The sequence below is a fragment of the Dryobates pubescens genome, chromosome 7 (genome assembly GCF_014839835.1).
Source record: "Dryobates pubescens isolate bDryPub1 chromosome 7, bDryPub1.pri, whole genome shotgun sequence".
NCBI lineage: Eukaryota > Metazoa > Chordata > Aves > Piciformes > Picidae > Dryobates > Dryobates pubescens.
Window position 1 is genome coordinate 24923640 of NC_071618.1, and position 21183 is coordinate 24944822.

Sequence of the window (21183 nt, forward strand, 5' to 3'; positions counted from 1 at the left end):
TATATTTAAAACAACAGCAGTCTGTCCCCACCTCCCTCCAAGACCTATCTACCAACACTGTAGAATCAGTCACAGGAGGAAGTGCGTGGGCATATCTGCAACAAGCTTCTTTACAAGCTCCTCTTGCTACAATACCTGACACTATTCACCTGCATTTTCCCTTATTCTAGGCTCTCTGTGATCTGCCATCTCTACTTGCAGCACTTAAAAATACCCCACTTTGAAAAAAACCCAAAAGATAGCCATACTGTAAATTTCATTTTAATTCCTGATCTCTGAAATCTACACATGTCAACTTAATGGAGACTGTTATCTCCCTATTAGAGGGACAGAAATACATCGCCTACTATGTACCCATCTGGACGCGTTCCTGTGCAGCCTGTGCTAGATTCCGTGGTCCTGCTCTGGACTCAATGATCTCTGGAGGTTACTTCCAACCCCCTAACATGCTGTGATGCTGTGATTTATAACCTAACCTTATTAACTTAAGCATGTTTTTTCATTTAGTTCTCCAATTTCCTTAAGAAAAAAATATTGATCATTATTACAGGTCTACAAATTATATGAGGGTTTGTGAACTCAAACAAGTAAACTATCAATTTCCACATGTAAATGGTATCCGTAACAGCCACACAGATCTCAGCTAAACATACACTTGCATAAATACCTTGCAATGTGTAAGGTCTCATTCTATGCACTGAATTAATGAGTGAAAAAAGTTGGCACTATAACAGAAGAATCAGGAACAATCATGAGCTATGGAGTATTTTTGTCAAATGTGAAAGAGCCATGCTCTGTACAGCTAGTCTCAGCTAAACAGCTATTTGAAGAGAAAGTTGCCAATTTTGCAAGTAAATGCCTGCATTCTTGAAGTCAGAAACAAGGTCGTGGGCAAGCAGTTTTGGAAAACTGCATGTGAGCTTCACTGGAACTCTGCATGGCTAGATTTTTATTACTGCTGTACTCCTAGCTGCAAGCTAACAAGTCCATTTTCACTGTGATTTTAAGGACTTAAACCATGTTAGAGTCAATCATCGACTTCATCTAACAAGTGCAGTGATAATGAAGGCCTGAACCAGAATTTAAAAGCAAGAACCACTTCACACAATACAGAACCTAAACAGGTTAAAGACAAAATGCTGTAGCACATAGGAAAGGAGGAGGGAAAGAAAAAAAAAGGAAAATTAAGTCATATGCCCCTTTGCCCTCAAGAATATACACCTTTTTTATGGTCCAACTACAAAAGAGGTTAGACTACAGAAGTCACTTTATTACCCTACATATGTATTTATGTATTTGGTATGCAAGGTGAACACATTTTTATCTCAACATGCAAACACCACATTGTCCTAGTACTTTGTGACCAATATGAAAAGAAAAAAAAAAAAGTGAAAGTTCTGTAACCTGCATCTGTAACAATTCTATAAAGAGACTATGAAAGACATTAAAGAACCAAGACACAATCTGTGCTGAAAGACAAAGGAAATTTCAGTGGCTAATCCATCAGCTTTCATAACAATAAATACTAAAAAGAACAGCTACATCCCCAACACCAAGATTCCATCCTGGCTGAAAAACACATTTACTCCAGAAAGGGAAAAATTATCCTCAGAAATTAGAAAGAAACACACAGTTGGTAAAACTACAGCAGCTTGTTTCTAGAAGTGATTTAGAGTGGCTAAATCTAACTTAAGTCGTTGCAGCACATAGGTTACCAGACATGCAGAGTGCGCACACGCACAGAACACCTGCAGAAGTGCTATACTACTGCTGGTTGCTATTAGGCATTACCTGAAGACAGTACACTTTTATATGCTAGTGGATAGTTCAACTGGAAAATAAGCATGGTTGGATTAGTTAAAAAAAACCAAAAACACCCACAACTAGTTAATTCACTAATTCACATCATCTTTCTCACACTTTTTTTTTTTACCTAAAAATGCACTGCCAGATTTTTGTAATCCAGCCTTTAATTCAAGTTGGTAGTCCAACTAGAAGATAACAGAATTTCCCAATTCACAGGTAGCAATGCAGCCTTGCTGTGCCTCAAATAATTTCTTCTGATTTTGCTTTGTCCCCTTATCTGTGACACATGACACAGAAAAATGTGTAGAAAAAAAAAATTGCTACAACTAGAACAGAAAGTGTTTAGATCCGTGCACAGGAAAAAAAGGCAATAAAAATGTAAAATTCATTACAGTACATTAATGCAGTTTATCACAGCTATCTTTTATATTCCACAGAGAAAAGGTACAGTTAAGATACACCTCAGTAGGTCTGTTATTCAAGATAACTTACTGAAAAATGCCAACATGAAGATGCCATCATTGCCCACTCTAAGCTGATCTGCATCACTGAAATCATCCCGTGGTGGATACTCTTCTTCCTGGATTTACAGGTTAGTGATAATTTAGTGAAAAGTTTATTTTAGAAAAACTATCTGTAGGATCAAAGTATTCATTATGTTTCTAAAGCTACAAGATAATTTACATTTCTGTAACACGTCCACACCAAGGAAAATCTAAGTGAAAAATAATTCTTATCTATAGAACAAGTCTCATTTGTTGCTTATATTGACATAGGCCAGATTTTCTGTGATTTTTTTCTGTATATGTATATAATGCCTATTCATCTTAAATGAAGCTAGAAATTATTTCAGATGGACAAATATAAGCAAACAGAAGTATTTTTTCTTTTTTTTTTTTGTAAACTGTAACTAATTTGATATACAGCCAACCTATTAAACATTTTTTGAAAAGTCATCACAGTATGTTCTGTTTGGGGTTGTTTCTTCGGGTTTTGTCGGGGTTTATTTTCTGCCAGAAAAGTCTTTTTTGTGCTTCCCATAATACAAAATTAAGATGCTGGCGTCTTCAAATAAATTGTTGATGCAGCATCACTGCGCTGACCGAGTTGACTGTCAATAACTCAGGGGGCGCTAAACAAAAAGAAATTGAAAAGCAAAGAAAACCTCTAAGGACACTAGAGGGCGCGAGCACGTTAAAAGTGTTTGAAAGTCTTCAACAAAGCACAACAGTCGTTCAAGTACCAAAAAAAAAAACCAAACCACCAAAAATCCCCACCAGAAAAAAAAAAAACAAAAACCAAAACAAAACACCACCACAAATGTTGGTCAAAACGATCCAAAGATTTTTCCCATCGTGTCAAAATTCTAGATCTTAAAATACTGATAGTATAAGAAGAGGTTTGGGTTTCTCAGCACTTTATTTTCTACAGAATTTAGCAGATCTCATGTATGCAAACCAGTAAAATTATATATATATATAAAAACCAAACAACAAAAAAAATTTTAAAAAGCCAGGCATTGCTGCAGTTGTTGACTGGGGAACATAAAAATTTTCATGATGACGTCACTTATTAAAGAGTCTGATGAAAACTGTAAAGCCAGCTAAACACCACTTTTATACTTAAATGAATAACATCAAGACACTGCAGGATGATACAAGTTAAATCATACTGTCAGTAGCAGCAGTAATATGGTCTAGACATATGTATGAGTTACATTCTTCCCCTATTTTTCTCCAATTAATTATAATATATTAGAATTGAGGTAAAAAATTACCTTAAAACAAAAAAAGAAACCAAATCAAGGAAAATCTGTTCAAGTGAGATTTACTTCACTGTTTTACCCACACCAAATGTTTACTATGGAAATAACGCAACTCTAATATTAAGACATTATTCAGTCACTGTACCATATCTCAGTTTTGTATAATAAGTTCATAACTAAATGAGCATTAATCAACTACAATGGCCTACCGCCCTGTCATATGACTGACATTTTCACCTTTGTCAACACAGCAAAATAATTTACTAGGGTATAGAGATTATAGTTAAAAGTGTGCTAGAACGAACTGTACCAACTGAAGGCAGCTGGCACGGTTGTGATTTTCCAGCTGTGTTCTTCATTTCTGACTAATTAACCAAGACTGTATCAGATAACTGAGTTCAAAAACACTGATATTCACCTAGACAGTTCTGAGGAAAGAACAAAAAGCTAGCTGAACAACAATCTTAAGGGGCTACAATGCAATTTCAGACATCTCTAAAACGGTCACCCTAAGTGACTATGAAAGCAATAGTTAATTTAGCTCAACTTTGCAGCAGCTACACGACTGAGGGGGGGAAGGGAGAAGAGCTGCATTTGAGTATTCTTATCTCTGAAATGTATACCACAAAAGTTCCTTTTGCAAGTCAGGACAACAAAAAATATTTCCAATTTTCATTTCAGAAGGTCTACAAAACCCTATATAAAAATTAATCGACTTTTTGTGTGTGTGTTGCTTATTTAAACTCTCAGCTAACTACTGTACTTCAGACTGGCACTTCCAAGCCAACTAGTGAATTACACTCAACCCAAAATGTTGCTTCAGAAAAAGAAAATTTCACTCAACTACCATAACAAGTTTAGCATGGTTCCCTATACTGCACAGGCTTCTCTAAGGCTTACAACCCAGTGAGATGAGGGCAGATGTGCAAACAGGCACTGTTGTAGTAAGTGCAAGCAAGCTGCAATTTATCACACTCCATGTTAAAAAGGAATTATATTAAACCCCATTCTATTTACTTTCTCCAAAACCTGACATATGACACTCCCAGAACATTTAAGAAATTAAATACATTTCCTGTGCTTAAATCCTGTTCAATCTATATCTACATAGTTATTATTACGTGGTTTTATGACCACCTGCACATGAAGGCACTGATTTGCCACTGCTCAAGACCCAGTAATATTGTCTGTCCTTCACAGTGCTCTCATTTGATCTAGATGGTGTGAACTGCTCCAGCCTTTCTTCAAAATGTAATTGCCACCATATATTGAGGAACAAAAAGGGACAATGAAAAATGACTGTCCTCTTCACTGATGCTTAGAACTAAATGTAATTTCACAGTAATGCTTCCATTAGATATTGACATTTCTATCAATATTTCTTTTTCTTTTTAATAAGAAGAATGTTACTCAACATACACAAATCCATGTAATATACACTCTCACAGTGACTTTTGATAAATTTAGCCAGGTTATGGATCATGGACAGTATTTCTTGCCTGCTACACATGCTGAGATTTGTATTAAAAAAGCTTATTGCTCCTATGACTAGAGAAACATCTGAAGAGCAAAATATTTTATCAGCATAAATGGCATGTCACAGAGTAATTTCACTAAGCAAAAGAATACCAAATGTTACAGAGCATCTGTTCGAGTTGAACCTATTAACTCCTTGGAAACAACAATGCTGTCTGCAGTATTCCGCAAAAAGAGGACTGTTTTCCTCCACAGTGCTTTTTAACTTCTTTCAGATTGAAAGCAAATATGGCACATAATAGTGAGATACAACCTGAGTTTTCAGGAACCCCTTGGATAACTGAACTGATACAACTCTCCACAATGCATTGGATTAACAGAGAGAAAAAAAAAACTTCTCAGGAAAGGGTTAAATAACTTCATAAACCCCATGAACGATACCATTAGCATATAAAACAATATGGAGAAATTAATGGTGGGGGTGGAAAAAGCACAATTAACCCCGGAAGCATTTGTTTGCCAGCAGGAAAATTCATAGTTAAAATCTAAACTAGAGAGAACTGTACCATACCTCTGGACGACTGAGGAATATTTCATCAAACAGACTCCTAGACTCCCTAAACTGGGCGTGCTAAGCATGTAAAAACAGAAAAACATAAGACAAATGCAACTGAAAAGCATTAAGTAAAAGCCATTCATTGCAACACACAAACAAGTCATTTAACTGTTAGCAATATTGTTGTCCATTTAAATTAACCTTTCAAAGCTGACATCGAGAATTTGAAAAGGAAAACATCAAAAGCCAGGGTAACTACTGCTACCACTACCGATGACATAGGGCTGCCACCATTTTTTTGTTACATTGAGCTATCTGAGAGCATTTGAAACTAATACATGTTTATACACAGTCTATTCTAAGACAAATTACACAAAGAACTACTGAAACTGTAAATTGTTCTGTTTATACAACCTGTGGATGCAGGGCCTATGATGACATCTTTAATATGATCACACTACTGGTTTTTGTATGTTCCCTACACGATTCAGGGAAAAAATATGAAAGCTGTTTATTGAATGCACTGCCTTTGTATATAACTTTCCTCTCTTTTGTTTGTAGCCTTCTTTACTGCATGCTTTGGATTATACCATGAAAAAATCACCAGCCTCGTGTATCACTCAAGGTAATATAAGGATATTTAACTTTTTCCAGCTATTGACATTATTGCAGTGAAGAGGCAATACACATCCTCATTTTACAAGGAAGAAAGCAGAGTCACAGATCACAGCAGAGTTTGCTTTTCTGAGATCACGAACTTCCTAATGCTGAAAACAAAAACTAGAAAAACCTGTGTTATATGGTTTCTGTATGCTTTGAAAAATGTTCAATATACAAGTCAGATGCTATCTGTAGCTGTCATTGCTTGTGATCTAACAGTGAAAGGGAAAAAACAATTAAATATATACAAAGTTTAAGTCACTTATCCCTTCTTCATTCAGAACTAAGGATCAAAATCCTTTGCCCTCAAGTTGGCAAACCACCACCCTAAGCATATGATGACCTTTTTTTTAATTATTCCAGTCATCTGCCAGATCAAGACACCTTTACTACAGAGTCTTAGTCCATCCCAGTGTAAGTCTACCTTAAATAAAGTAGGGATTTTGTGTCAGTATCACATGGTAAGGTAATTAAAATGACACTAATTAAAACTGCACTGTCACATAATTGTAGTATTATCTACAGAACTGGAACTTAACTTCAGTATTTCCTACTTTTCCCAGAAATCTCAACTTTGAAACTTTAATACTGTTTCTTTAATATAGCTTGTGTGTCTGCATGCATATGCTTTAAGAAACAAACAAAGGAAAAAAAAACACACAAAAGCAAACTGAGCAAAAATTCTGTCCAACTTCAGATCTTTGGGAATGAGTAAGATTTTGGCTTATAGGATCATTGAGCAGAATTCTCATACTAACTTAGCACTGTCCTAAGTCTATGATGGTATATTCCGACTGACTTTCCATAGCTGAAATCCTTGCAGTGTCAGCATTAAGGTTTGTGAATGCCAACTTCCACTGCATGTTTTGGAAAAGCAGACTATGTAAAAGTTTATTTCTCACTTTGTCACTGTATCCTGTTCTCCTACTTCTTCACTTTCTCCCTCCCTACTCTTTTCTCACACACCAGCTTCAGCTCCTTTCCCAGTGCCACACTCCCTTCTCCACCAACCTGTTCATCCTTTTCCCAGCTGTTTCTCATTTAAATCTCTGTGCTCTCTCCATACCACTACTCTCCATTCACTCCCGCCTTTTCTTATTTTGACTTAGACCCATCCTCTTTGATTTCCAACTCTGTTCACTTTGAATGAGTTACCTCCTCACCCAGTCGAAACCAGACTTCTCTACCCACAGCACATAAGCTTCAGAAGCTTGGAGTCACTGCCCTTCTCTCCACCTACTTTTACAGTTGTATCAAGTGGCTTTGCTCTTCCCTTCTAACTGAAGGCCAAGTACAATAAAACTATTTTGGGGTACAACAGAAATTCCTGTTTCTCAGTTCCAGTGTTTTCACCAAAAGCAGTCAATAGCTGTCCTAAGGTGTATCCTACTTTTAGTACTGTAATCCTACTCTGACACAGGACATTAGAGAATGTTCTCTGGGGACAGTACATACACAGACTCATTCCCTTCAGAGTTATGAGCAGTCTAAATTTGTCCATGCAAGACAATCTCCACAGATGTATTAAACCTGAAGCTCCATGTATCTACTGTAGAAGCTCACTTTTCAAAAACTTGTAATTTGGTCAAAACCAGGATGATATTCTAAGGAAGGGCAAAAGACCTTTCTGACATGGCAACCTGAACTTGTAAGAGTTCTCCCAAAGTAAAAACAAAACAAAACAAAAACCCCACAACCTTAAAATGACAAGCAAAAGCCACTAATTTTGTGTGATTTTTTGGGTTGGGTTTTTGGTGTTTTGGGGGGTGGTGGGTGGTTGTTTGCCTGTTGCTTGCTTGTTTTGAAATTGGCTGAACTCCAGCTGAGGTTTTCATTTTGAAATTCAGGGTTCTACACTCACATGAAGTTAAAAACAAAAAGAATCTTGCAAGAGAGTTGCACGTGTCCTGTCTGAAGTGTGTCAGGACTGGAAAGGTTAAGGTTTGGCTTGCTAGTGTTCCAAGTAAGCTTAAAGGTTTATAATTTCAGACTGAGGGTTTCACTCAGATACTCAGCAAAAGTTTTATTCATATGAGAAGCTGTAGGGACAGACTGCATAGAATCCATGCTCCTGTTAAAAGCAATTAAAAGGTAACAACTGGAGATCTTCACCTCATAGCAGATACTTGGCAGGTAACCATGCACATGTTCCTGGTTCCCTGATGCGCTTAGCAAAACAGATTTGTGTAACAGCTTCACTGGCAATGTTACACAAATCCACTTTAACCTTAGCTGTGCACATTTAAGAGTGTAGTACACTGTGATTACTGCACAGCAGTCAAGGAACAGACTCCCACTAGGTAAGCAGAATTTTTTTTCCCCATCACACACATATACAGCAGTCAGTAAAATACTGAATGCATCTCAAATGCAGTCACAATTGATCTCAAGAAGGAGATTTTTAGTGAAAACACTGAAAAGCCACTTTGAGTACAGTATCTTACTGCCAATACTACAAAATATCAGATATTCCACATTCCAAAACTTGGGACAAAAAAGGGAAGAACTCTCCTCACAAAAGTAACATTTAATGCTAATTACAGAAATCACTTTTCCATTTGGAATACTGTATTCTTCCTAGTATTTATTACAAAATTGTAACCACTGAATATCTACCTACTGCTTAATTTACTGTTCATCCTTAATTCATGGTATGGGTTTTTTTTAAGTATTTGGAACATTTCTTTTAACTTCAGTATTAAAGTTTTCATGGAGCAAACAATACATACTTTTAATTTGGGGGGAAAAAAACACGTCCAAAACAAAACACAAACCAAAACAACAACAACAAAAAAATCCAAAAACCCACAGCCCAAAACCAACCAAAAACACCCACTACAATATTTAAGGGGTTTTGCCCCTTCTGTTCAGTTAGAATTCTCCTTCCTCTCCAAAGGTTTACTTTGTTCATTTATTATTTCACCATCTGAAAGACTAAATAGCAGCAAAAACTCTACAAAGCAATATTAGAAGTGGATACCTAATTAAAGATGGCAAAGTACTGGATAAACTATAAAACCAAGGCAAAATTACACAGCTATGCCTCAAAAAAGTTTAATATGATACACCTCTTATAGTGTACTTTACAAATAACTTACACTATTTATACATTCAAAATATTGAACCTAAACATTCAAAATAATTAATCACCAGCCCACCATTATTTTAATAAATAGGCCATAATATGGGCCCAATTGTTATAAATAATTAGATTATCCTAATGCTCCACAAAACTGAGAAGAAGCAGAACTATATCACTTACTCGTTGGGCAGCTTCTGCTGCAGCAGCTGCCATTGCCGCAGCTTTGGCCTTCTCTGCTTCATCGTAAGTAGGAAGAGAGGTAGCTACACTGTATGGAGGTGGTACAGGATAAAATTCGTTGTGTGTTTCTGTTCAAAATAAAGAGGTTACAAATTTTTAAGCCAGAAAAATGTCAAGAATATTCAATTTTACATGCACATAGCTATTAAGCTGTACACTGTTTTCAACAGAGGTTGACACTGATATTTTATTTCACGCTCTTTCTAGTTTCAAAACAGCTTTATCAAATGACACAGTGAACAACTTAATGATGCTTTGAATTGTGACTTAGGGCAGAAACCTTAACCTAGATGCTGCAAGGAGCCAATAAATTTATAAACAACAGGAAAAAAAATCTTATTTGATGAGTTACGTCCCCACGCATTCTAGCCAAAGATGTTTTATCATACAGAAGGAATGCAAAGAAACATCCTACAAAAAGTGCTTTTAATTATCAACATCAATTAATTACTTAAGTCCAGTAATAATTATGCTGTATTTATTTTTATTGGCATGGCCTTGCTGCTAAGTCCAGCTGCTTGGTGAAGCTCAGTTTTTTCAAGACATCCATTAAATCACATTATCCTAAAAATTTTCCTTATATCAAAATGGACCACAGACTTTATTCTTATCTATTGGAACTGTAAAACATCATCATATAGAATTGTTAATTAAATGAACACACGCTATTTAAAATACATCTTGAACTTCCTCCTACAGCAGTAGTTTGTAACACAATCGCTTATGTCGTAAACAAAGATTTGTCAGTGCAGGTCACATGGCAGTAAGATGTGTCAGCACACCAACACAAAAGTGTAATATATAGGGATAATTCTATGTATTATTCTATGCAAAGATATGTTATTAGGCTTGTAAACATTGTCCCAAGGAGCACAGATGGGAAAATGTTCCTTTAATCAACATGAAAAAAAATCAGGTTGGTAGTTAATTCTAAAATATTTACTTGGCACAGGAGAAACACAGATTCAAGCAACTTTGCCTAAGCAAGGACTTTGATGTTGCCTGCTCTTAAGTCTCCCATACCCCAAAGAAAATTTACCACCTCATGAAAAAGGAAGTAGTGAATAAATGGAAAAAGAGACTTCTCTTACTCATTTTTCGTAAGTTATTTTGCAGGTACCCTCTAAAGTAAACCAAATCTTTTCAGTTTCACCACACAATAGTGAAGTTCTGACAAATCAGTGCTATTGTTGTTTGTTTGTTTATAAAGAGGCAACAAAAATTGCTAATGAGGTCTAATAGTGGAGCACTGCTCAGAGATGTAGATTAAATGTGGAACTGAACTCCATGTACACTTTATTTAAGTCTATTTCCCTAATCAATGAACATCTATTTAGTCTAGTAACTTGGAAGAATCAGTGTAATATAGAAGTGTGCTTTGTCTGAACAAACCAGATAAAGAACGGTGCATGAAAGCATGGCTTTGTACTGCAATTGTGTGCATGGAAAAAAATCGACCATACTGCAGCATCAAAACACTTTGAACCAAGCGCTGATTCATACACACTCATCCCTGACAAGCTGTTATGTAAGAAAAATACCTGAGGTTGCAGCTGCTTCTACAGCTATGCTACAGTAAGGTGGAGGGGAAGTATCTGCTTCAGATAAGGCTGCTGTCTGGGGAGTCTGCGTAGTCTCTGTAGACGTGGAAGGCTGCTCAGCTGCTGAAGACTCTGGGGGATCATCCTCATTGTGTAGCTTAGAAGAAAAAGACACAAAGTTCAGACACATTCAGGGAATATTTTCCATGACAGCCTAGTACTTGCAGAACCATCTTCAAGAAGAGAGAGGATTACTCCTCAACAAAACAAGAAATGCACAAAAAAGCGCATGACCACTTTAAGTAGCTGAAACCAGGACATCCATTGAAATCCTTTTAAGCAAACAGATACAGATAATCTTAACTACACAGTCTTTTTCTCCCAGAAACTGATTTCTCCTCATCATTCATGTCCACAGAGTCTTAAAAATATGAGTTCTTTTAATATTTTACTATATGGGAAAATGCTGACTACAAAATACATTCTATTGTATGAATATTTTAACACTATTACTTTTATTTTCTCTTAAATACATTCCTAAAATGTATTAATCCATTTTAAAAATAGAAAAAGTAAGCAAAGCTACCTTTTACTATATTAATCTAGAAATAAAAAATAAGGCACATTTCTACTTCTGTAACTCCTTTTTTTTATCTCTTGCATCTCATCGGAGATCTTCTCCACATAAATTCTAAGACTTTTGGAAACATTCTGCTTTTCTTTAGTCTGAAAATAATCCTTTCTCTACAACACCTCAAGTTGCTGCATTTTTCCAAATGCCGTTGGAAAAAGACACATCCAGTTAAGCACATACAGAAATAAGAATCTAGGTAAGTAAGAAATGTTGATTAAAAACATGCAATTTGGATTCAGCACTAATATCTTTTCTTACAGAAGGTTTTTTTCATTACTGTGACTTGATAGTGTTTAGAGTATAAACCAAACTTTAAGAGTACTAGCATTAAACAAATAATGCTAGTTCTCACAAAACTACAAGATAAGATGCCTAGAAGGCACCCACTGAAGCACCATATTTTAAACCCACAAAATAAGATTAGTAAATTGAGCATATCTGAAAAAAGGAATCCTGCAAGTTCAAATTGGTAGTTTATATGAACACCCTACAGGGGGAAAAAATTAGTATCAATAACAAAAATATCAAGAATACAACTATAATCACCTCATATTACACAAAGTATAATCAGAAAAAGCAGACACTGACAAAAAAGAAAGGTAAATTCCTTGTTAAGTAGTGTAACATAGATACCAAAATTGTTTTATACTGAGAGCATACCAAAGTTCATAGAATGGTTCAGGATTGAAGGGACCTCTGGAGGTCATCTGGTCCAACCCTCCTGCTCAAGCAGGGCCACCCACATCTGGTTGCCCAGGATCAGATAGCTTTTGAGTATCTCCCAAGGACAGAGTCCACAATCTCTTTGGGCAATCTGTTCCATTGCTAAATCACCCTCACACCATAAAAAAAAAAAGACCCTCAGTGTTTCCTGATATTCAGAGTGAAACTGGTAACCTCTCATGTTTAGGTGTGTGCCCACTGCCTCTGGTCCTGTCAATGGGCAATGCTGAAAAGCACCTGGTTTCACCATTGCACTGCTCCTTCAGGCATATATATACACTGGCAAGATCCCATCCCATCCCATCCTACTCCAGGCTGAACAGTCTGAGCTCTCTCAGTCTATCCTCATATGTGAGATGTTCCAGACCCTGCATCATCTTGGTGGCCAAGCTTTGGCCCAGCTGTATGTCCCACATACTGGGTGGCTCCTCTGATCTGAGCACAGTGCTGTGGCCTCACCAATGCTGAGCAGAGGTGAAGGGTCCTCTCCCTTCCCTGACTCAGTGGCAATGCTTTCCTTAGTGCAGCTCAAGGTACCATCAGTGCACCCTTTGTAGTGGTAAGGACACACCGTTGGATCATATTCAAGCTCTGCAGGTTATGAGTTCCATGTTTTTATTTCTAATGAAAAACTAAGGATAACAGCAGGAATTACAAGATTGGAAGACATTTCAACAGTAGGCAGGTAAACTGAAAAGATAGTTCAAGGGAAGCATAGAACTGTTCAGGTTGGAAAATACTTTTAAGATCACTAAGCCCAACCATTAACCAAGCCCACCACTAAAACGTGTCCCTAAGCACTATATCTACACACCTTTTAAATACCTCCAGAGACAGCAATTCCACCACCTTCTTGGGGAGCCTGTTCCAATAATCAATAATCCTTCCAGTGAACATTTTTTTCTCCTAATATCCAATTTAAGCCTCCTCTGGCATAATTTGAGATTATTTCCTTTTGTCCTATTGCTTATTACTTGGCAGAAGAGGCCAAATCCCATCTCACTACAACCCCCTTTCAAGTAGTTGGGAAAAGCAGTAAGGTCTCCCCTGAGCCTTCTTTTCTCCAGACTAAACAACCCCAGTTCCCTCAGTCACTCCTTGTGAGACTTATGTTTTAGACCCCTCACCAGCTTCACTGCCCCTTTTTGGATATGCTCCAGCACCTCAATGTCTTTCTCGTGGAGAAAGGCCAAAATCAGAAAATGCTTCAAAAGAAGTTAGTGCAATAGAACAATTTCATGCAACTTTCACATGGCTCCAACCATGTCTTCAAATGTATCAAATCAGTAAAAGTGTTAAACTTACTTGATAAAGCATTTTTCATCATTTCCTAAGTGTCCCTCTAAACACTGCATTCAAAGAGCTATAGCTTAAGGGTTTGTGTATACATAAACTAGATATATATGCACACACATACATAAGTATATATATATATATATATTTACAGGCACAGAATGCACATGAGCACAATCATGAAAGTACAAGTCATCTTCAATAGAACTGAGAGAGGCTGCTGAGAGGTTCTGGACACTGAGAAATCAGGGCATTTAATGGCTAACCAGTGAACCAGAAGAATTAGTAACCTGGGAGAAATGTATAGCCATTTAGAGTAGTTAAGGCCAAAGAAAACAAAGCCTCTTCAAAATAATCCAATATATTTAAGGAAACGGAAAGCAAGTGAGAAAACAACACATTTTATTCTAAAAAAGTCAAGTGGGTCACAAAAACAGCCTGAGAGTTATAAATGTTATGGTTCTAAATTAAGTACAATCCTTCACAAGGAAGAACTAGTATTGCCATGGATAGAGCTAAAATAACATGATTTTAAAATAAAACTGTCATTTGATCAGCAACAAGACAAATAAAACATTACTGGCATATCTTACCATTATGGCTGTTACACCCTTGCTCATTTGAAGAAGTGTGTGTAGTTCTGGTTATCTCACCACAACCACCTGGTTTACAAGCAGGTGAAGAAGTAAAGCCTAGTTGACGGGTTTCTGTCTGTTACCTCCATTCTTCCTCTCCTTTCACCTCTCACTTCAATCACTGCAACCTTTGTTCCCTACAGAGCCATAGCAGGTGCTGTCACTGTCCTGAAGACACATACACATCCACAGCAGCTCATTGGTCAAAATCATTTTCCTACTCAAAACCCACAGTGCCATTACTGTGGAAATTATTTTGTGTCTTCTACATGCTTTCTTGAAAGTTACCTTAAAGACTCCTTATCAGGCAACTCCACTGGGGTAAAAATCAAACCAATTCAATGAAAACCCACACATGCAGCTTGACTTGCCCCAGCAAGCTAGAAATGTCATCTGTGCCAGCAGGGTAGATAGTGGTAGTTATTTAATTTTGTTTTGTAGGGCCTCTGCCCTGTGTTCACACAGCACTGGTTTTTGCCTGTGAAGTCAACAGTTTGCTTGAAACCAGTAGGAATCTGACTATCTTTGAGTCTCCTCTTTCACATTTAATTTTGGCATATACTGGCTGGTAAATTTAGAATTTATTTTTGGAGACTAGGGAAGAAGAGGCCTGACACTCTGCATAGGTTTCATTGCCATAGAAACCAAGCAGAAAACACTCTGAGGGGAACAGGAAACATCTATATCAAGGCACCACTTATGGTATGTACTTAAATGTTACCTACAACAGCATTTAAAATTCAAAATATAGAAAACTTATATTTTTCTTTCCCAATAGTAAGATTACTTTGCTGACTTTTTTAATTAGAGGACTAGGGAGAACTCACAGTTCATCATTCCAGCCCCCTCCCAAACCCTATTATACAGCAGTAAGCGATACAGCTGCTTTTACCAAGATTATGGTCAGAACAATCACCAGGACCTATTAAACTACAGACAAATGTAAGCCAGTACCTTGCCCTGCCCCCTATCCTCTCATTTTAAGAGCAGGACACATAACCATTTTTTAATTCACATCTTGGTCTGTGAGCAGGGCATCTAGATCACAGAGCTTTACAATTAAAAAAAAAACACTAGTATTTTATTATTAGACATATTACTCAAACTCTTCACAGAAGTATTTCAATCCCTTGAACTACAGTACATTAGAGGCTCAAAAGTCATGTTGCTCACATACTCAAGATATATCTATGTCAGGACACTTCAAAGTTTAATCAAGAAACAATGGCTCTTCCACCACCAATGACTCAATCTCATGGCCAAGTACTAGGAAGTATTGTGGAAAACACAGCTACCTTTAGATTTTTTAATGGATGCACTGAATCTCCTCCTACAATTTATTTCCTTAAGTCTGTTATTTTGTTCAATTATTTCCAAAGTAATCAGCTGACACCCTACAAAGAACATGACTCACAAGCAGAAGGCTCTGCTGAGGGGCCGGATGCATATGCTTTTACTCTTTAGGGTTTTTTTTTAATTAAAAAAAAATAAACTGGAAGGAAAATCTTATTCTCTACTTAATTCATTTACCTTCAGATAGTAAATCTGTCTGACCTACAAAACTTTGCTTGCCTGGATAAAGAGTTTGCTTTATTTTGCAGAATCACAGAATCACTAAGGTTGGAAGAGACCTCAAAGATCATCAAATCCAACCTGTCACCACAGACCTCATGACTAAACCATGGCACCAAGTGCCACGTCCAATCCCCTCTTGAACACCTCCAGGGATGGTGATTCCACCACCTCCCTGGGCAGCCCATTCCAATGGCTAATGAATCTCTCAGTGAGGAACTTTCTCCTCACCTCGAGCCTAAACTTCCCCTGGCACAGCCTGAGACTGTGTCCTCTTGTTCTGGTGCTGGTTGCTTGAGAGAAGAGACCAACTCCCTCCTGGCTACAACCACCCTTCAGGTAGTTGTAGAGAGCAGTAAGGTCTCCCCTGAGCCTCCTCTTCTCCAGGCTAAACAATCCCAGCTCCTTCAGCCTCTCCTCGTAGGGCTTGTGCTCAAGGCCTCTTACCAGCCTCCTTGCCCTTCTCTGGACACGTTCAAGTGTCTCAATGTCCCTCTTAAACTGAGGGGCCCAGAACTGGAGATGATGTTCATTTGAGATGAACTGACTGTACAAGAGAGGTAATACAGAAGAGTTATAAATACATGGCATTTTTTTTAAAATAAGGAGGAAAGTTATAAGATGTGTGTCACTTGTACCATATACGTACAAGATGAGAACAATGTTTTCTGGTAAGGTGCACTGAAGTAGTATATGCTAGCTTTAGTCATACTCATACTGTAACACACAAACAGCATTTTCTGTTACATGCACATTTCAAAAGCTGCTGTTTTCCCATTCCATAAAGTAAGATTTACAGAAATCACCACATCATAAGATTATTGCAACATAAATAGCTTGAACAGCACATTGCAAACATTTTAAAAGATATTCTTTATAAACATGCACCATTTTCAAGCTACTTCTATTTCTTTAGGGTAGGACAAAGAAGATACTGCCATATAGAGAAAACAAACAAACTATCCAGTGTTGTTTTCCCTTTACTTATATACTTTTATTACCAGCTCATGTTGACAAAGCCTGAACTTTTGTGCAAGTTTTAGTAGTGATACTTCAGTCTGAAGCACCACAGAGCTTCACTGCATTCTCACTAGCAATCATAAATTACAAGCACTTTTAACATGCCCTCCTTTGCAGCCTTTCAAATGATCTTACATCTTGGAAGAAGTTCAGTTCCTCGAGTTTTGACCTCATGCTGATCTATTTGCAAGTTAAACAAATACAACAGAGAGAAGCTCCGTAACACTGGACCTAATATTCTGCTGTAAGCAAAAGCATGGAGACAACTTAGCAGATCACCCAGATTCAACCTTTCTATGCAAAGCAGTAAATTATATAATTCCTCCACAGAAAACACCACTCAGCAATAGAGGTTCATTATCTTCATTCAGCAGAAGTTAGTGTCTTCTATAGTCAGTTTTTCTGAACATACCAAAAGGTCAACCAAAAATATCCACCTACTGCAGCTTCTAGTGCTGGAAGGAAGGGCATGAAATACTCATCCCAAGACTGCCTGTGCAACGCACAGAAAGTACTCCAATATTTCTGCGTTAGATTTATGACATCTTTCATATTGCTACAAAGGTATTTAAATATCCCATGGAAGTTCTAATGTAGCAAATATGAGTGGTAGAAGCAACAGCAAGTTAAAAAGAAAGATACCACTACCTTCATTAAGCTTTCAGGAAGCTTCTTACTAGGTATACTAATCCATGGGACCAGATGGGATTCACCCAAGGGTACTTAAGGAGCCAGCAGATGTGCTCACCAAGCAGCTCACCATTATTTGTCAATAGTCCTGGCTAACCAGGGAGTTCCCAGTTGACTGGAGGTTAGCAAATGTGACACCCATCTACAAGAAAGGCCAGGATGATGATCCGGGAAACTACAGGCCTGTCAGTTTGACCTTGGTACCAGGAAAGGTTATGGAACAGGTCGTCCTGAGTTCCATCACACAGCACTTACAAGACAAGGTGATCAAGCCCAGTCAGCATGGGTTTCTGAAAGGCAGGTCCTGCCTGATTAATCTGATCTCTTTCTAGAACAAGGTGACCCGCCTAGTGGGTGAGGGAAGGGCCAGGGACATTGTCTGCCTGGACTTCAGTAAAGCCTTTGACACCGCCTCCCACAGCATTCTTCTTCAGAAACTCATGGCACAAGGGACAGATAAGTGCACTCTACATTGGATTAAAAACTAGCTGAATTGCTGGGCCCAAAGACTGGTGATGAATGGCGTTACATCTGGCTGGCACCCAATCACTAGTGGTGTTCCCCAGGATTCAGTAGTGAGGCCTGTCCTCTTTAATGTCTTTTGCAAACGATCTGGATGAGGGAATTCAGTGCATCCTCAGTAAATTTGCAGATGACACCAAGATGAGTGGCTGTGTCAATCTGCTGGAGGGTAGGGAAGACTTAAAACAGGATCTGGAAAGATTAGACCTAGGGGTGAAGGCTAATTGAATGAAGTTCAGCAAGGCCAAGTGCCAGGTCCTGCACTTGGGTCGAAACAGCCCCAGGGTAAGCTGCAAACTTGGGGATGTGTAGTTGGAAAGCTGCAACTTAGAGAGTGACATGGGGGTATCGGTTGATGGTCAACTACATATGAGTCAGCAGTGTGGTCAGGTGGCCAAGAAAGCCAAGGGCATCCTGGCTTCTATTAGAACCATTGTGGCCAGCAGGAACAGGGAGGTGATCATCTCCCTGTTCTCAGAACTGGTGAGGCCATACATCAGTTACTGTGTACAGTTCTGTGTCCCCCACTACAAGAGTGACATTGAGGTGCTGGAGCACACAACCGTGAGGAGCATCTGAGGGAACTGGCATTGTTCAGTCTGGAGAAGAGGAGGCTGAGAGGAGACCTCATTGCTCTCTACAACTACCTGAAGGGAGGCTGGAGTGAAGAAGGGACCAGCTTCTTCTGCTTGATGACAAGCGACATGACTAGAGGAAATGGTTTCTACCAGCACCAGGAAATGTTTATGCTGGATGCTAAGAAATACTTCCTCACAGGGTTATCACACATTAGAATGGTCTGCCCAGGGCAGTGGTGGAGTCACCGTCTCTGGAAGTGTTTAAACAGTGTGTGGACCTGGCGCTTAGGGACACAGTTTAGTGTTGACCCTTCAGTGCTGTGTCAAGGGTTGGACTGGAGGATCTTTGAGGTCTTTTGCAACCAGATGTATTCTGTGATTCTATGACCAGTGGTAGTGATTTGTAAATCTGATTTAAACTGTTTCATACAAATGAGATTGAGGCTTGAAAGCAGAACTTTCCACTTCCATAAAAAAAACCTGTCACCTGAACAAATACCAGCTGTATTTTAAATGCTTGTTTTGTAATCACATTTTGTCTTTTTATCTTTTTTTAAAAAAACTTTTAGTAGTCTAAAAATAGGTTTATTCATGTGTAAATAGCAAAATATTAATCTTAGGATTTTGAAGAGGAAAAAAGAAAGAAGAAATCTTGAAATAAAATTCAATTCTAAATCTTAAAATATACTTCATGTTGGAGACAGCTTTGAATGATTTACTGGTTTCTATTGGCTCTGAATAATATCTAATAGTCTACACATCTCATTCTGTTAACTTACTTTTTAATGTTTTATAAATATCATTGAAGTGCTAAGATCAATCAACCTTGCTAGTTAACTGAACAATCAAAACTAAAACCATTAAGCTGGAATTACACTTAGATAAGATTTAGAAAAACGTGAGAAATAAAAAATGAGAAAGTTGCAACATTCATTGTGTAGAAGGATTTATTTAGGGGGAACAAAAAAAAACCCCAAACATCTCCATAATGGCCTTTGAAAGAAATATTTCATCATTTTAGAAAATACAAGAATTCTTGGGAGAGGGGGGAACAACAAAAAACAGCCAACCAAACAAAAAATACCAACACAACAAAACCACCACCACCAAAACACACTGTATTTTAACTTACCACGTTTCTCCTCAGTATCACTTCTTATTGTTTGTCAGTAAGGTAGCTTATAAAAATAACATTACTTTTTCTTCAAATCCATCCTTCCATGAACCCATGCATATCAGCCTGGAAGGCAGCTATCTGCAGCTCTGCACTAAACACACTCCTGAAACAATTCTGACCACAGCCACTATACCCCACAGAGGCATCATCCTGTAGTGACTGGAAAGCCTTACCCTACCAAAGAACCAAGCAACTGAGCTTTTAAAGCATTTCAGTACAAAACTTGTAACTATTTGTAACTAAAACACAAAACAGCAACTTGTAACTACTTCTTGCTTTCATGTATTTAAAACTAAGCCACCCAATTTGTTCAAAATACCCAACTGCACAGAACAGATTCATGTATCTTTTTTTAACCACCATTCCATTGCTTAGCAAGCATCAACTATAATATACCTAGATCTAATATATATAACAGTATACCTAAGACTAATATACCTAATATAATAATATACCTAGGGCTAAGTAATAGCCTTTCATGACAGGTGAGTGTTGTGGGTGGGTTTTTTTCCCCTTTTGGTGCATCCCTACAGAAAGTTTTCAGCAGCAGTCGATAAGTTACAAGGTCAAAGGTGTAAAATCTGCACTGCAAGGAGGAAAGCAGAACAGAAGTCCTTTGCTGCCACTCCACAGCTGTGTAGAAATGCCAAGTGTGTCTGCTAAATAAGGATTAGGTACCATGGAAACCCACAACCTCTGGAGGCAAACTCTTCTGAAAGGATTCCAAGAGAATTATACTGGATGTTGTTGAAAAATATGCTGCAACAGAATGCCTTTTCTGCCAAAGTGAGACTCCTCATGAAAAAAATTGAGTGATCCATATCAAGTGAAGTGTTTTCCACACACTTCAGCTCAGTGATATTTAAATCATTTTAGTTCTCTTCAACTAGGGATCTGTAACCTAATCAACTTCTCAAGTTTGGATGGGGTTTTCTAAAGAACTTTAGAAGCATGTTAGGGAAAAAAATAAGAAACAACAGAAAAAAACACAACCCACCCCAGCAATGGTGATCAAGACTTTGTGTAGGAAAATAATACATAAAATACACATGCGCATGTAAATAGACATAAGGATCTCTCTCTCCTGATTGAGTCAGTCATCAGCAAATTTGCAGATGACACCAAGTTGGGAGCAGATGTTGATCTATTAGAGGGCAGAAGGGCTCTGTAGAGGGACCTCGATCGACTGGACAGACGGGCAAAGTCCAACAGG

The 21183-nt window shown here is 37.9% G+C and overlaps 1 protein-coding gene across 3 annotated transcripts in view; it reads right to left on the reverse strand.

Moving 5' to 3' along the window:
* NDFIP2 (Nedd4 family interacting protein 2) overlaps positions 1–21183 on the reverse strand; it is a 48665-nt gene that overhangs the window by 16442 nt on the left and 11040 nt on the right. For 2 of the 3 annotated variants that reach the window (XM_054162989.1, XM_054162990.1), the window contains exons 2-5: positions 11127–11283; positions 9526–9653; positions 5619–5678; positions 2299–2386 (exon numbers count right to left, since the gene is read on the reverse strand). In XM_054162989.1, the coding sequence (XP_054018964.1) occupies positions 2299–2386; positions 5619–5678; positions 9526–9653; positions 11127–11283 (433 nt within the window). The remainder of the gene's footprint in view (positions 1–2298; positions 2387–5618; positions 5679–9525; positions 9654–11126; positions 11284–21183) is intronic. The other variant, XM_054162991.1, reaches the window with a different exon arrangement.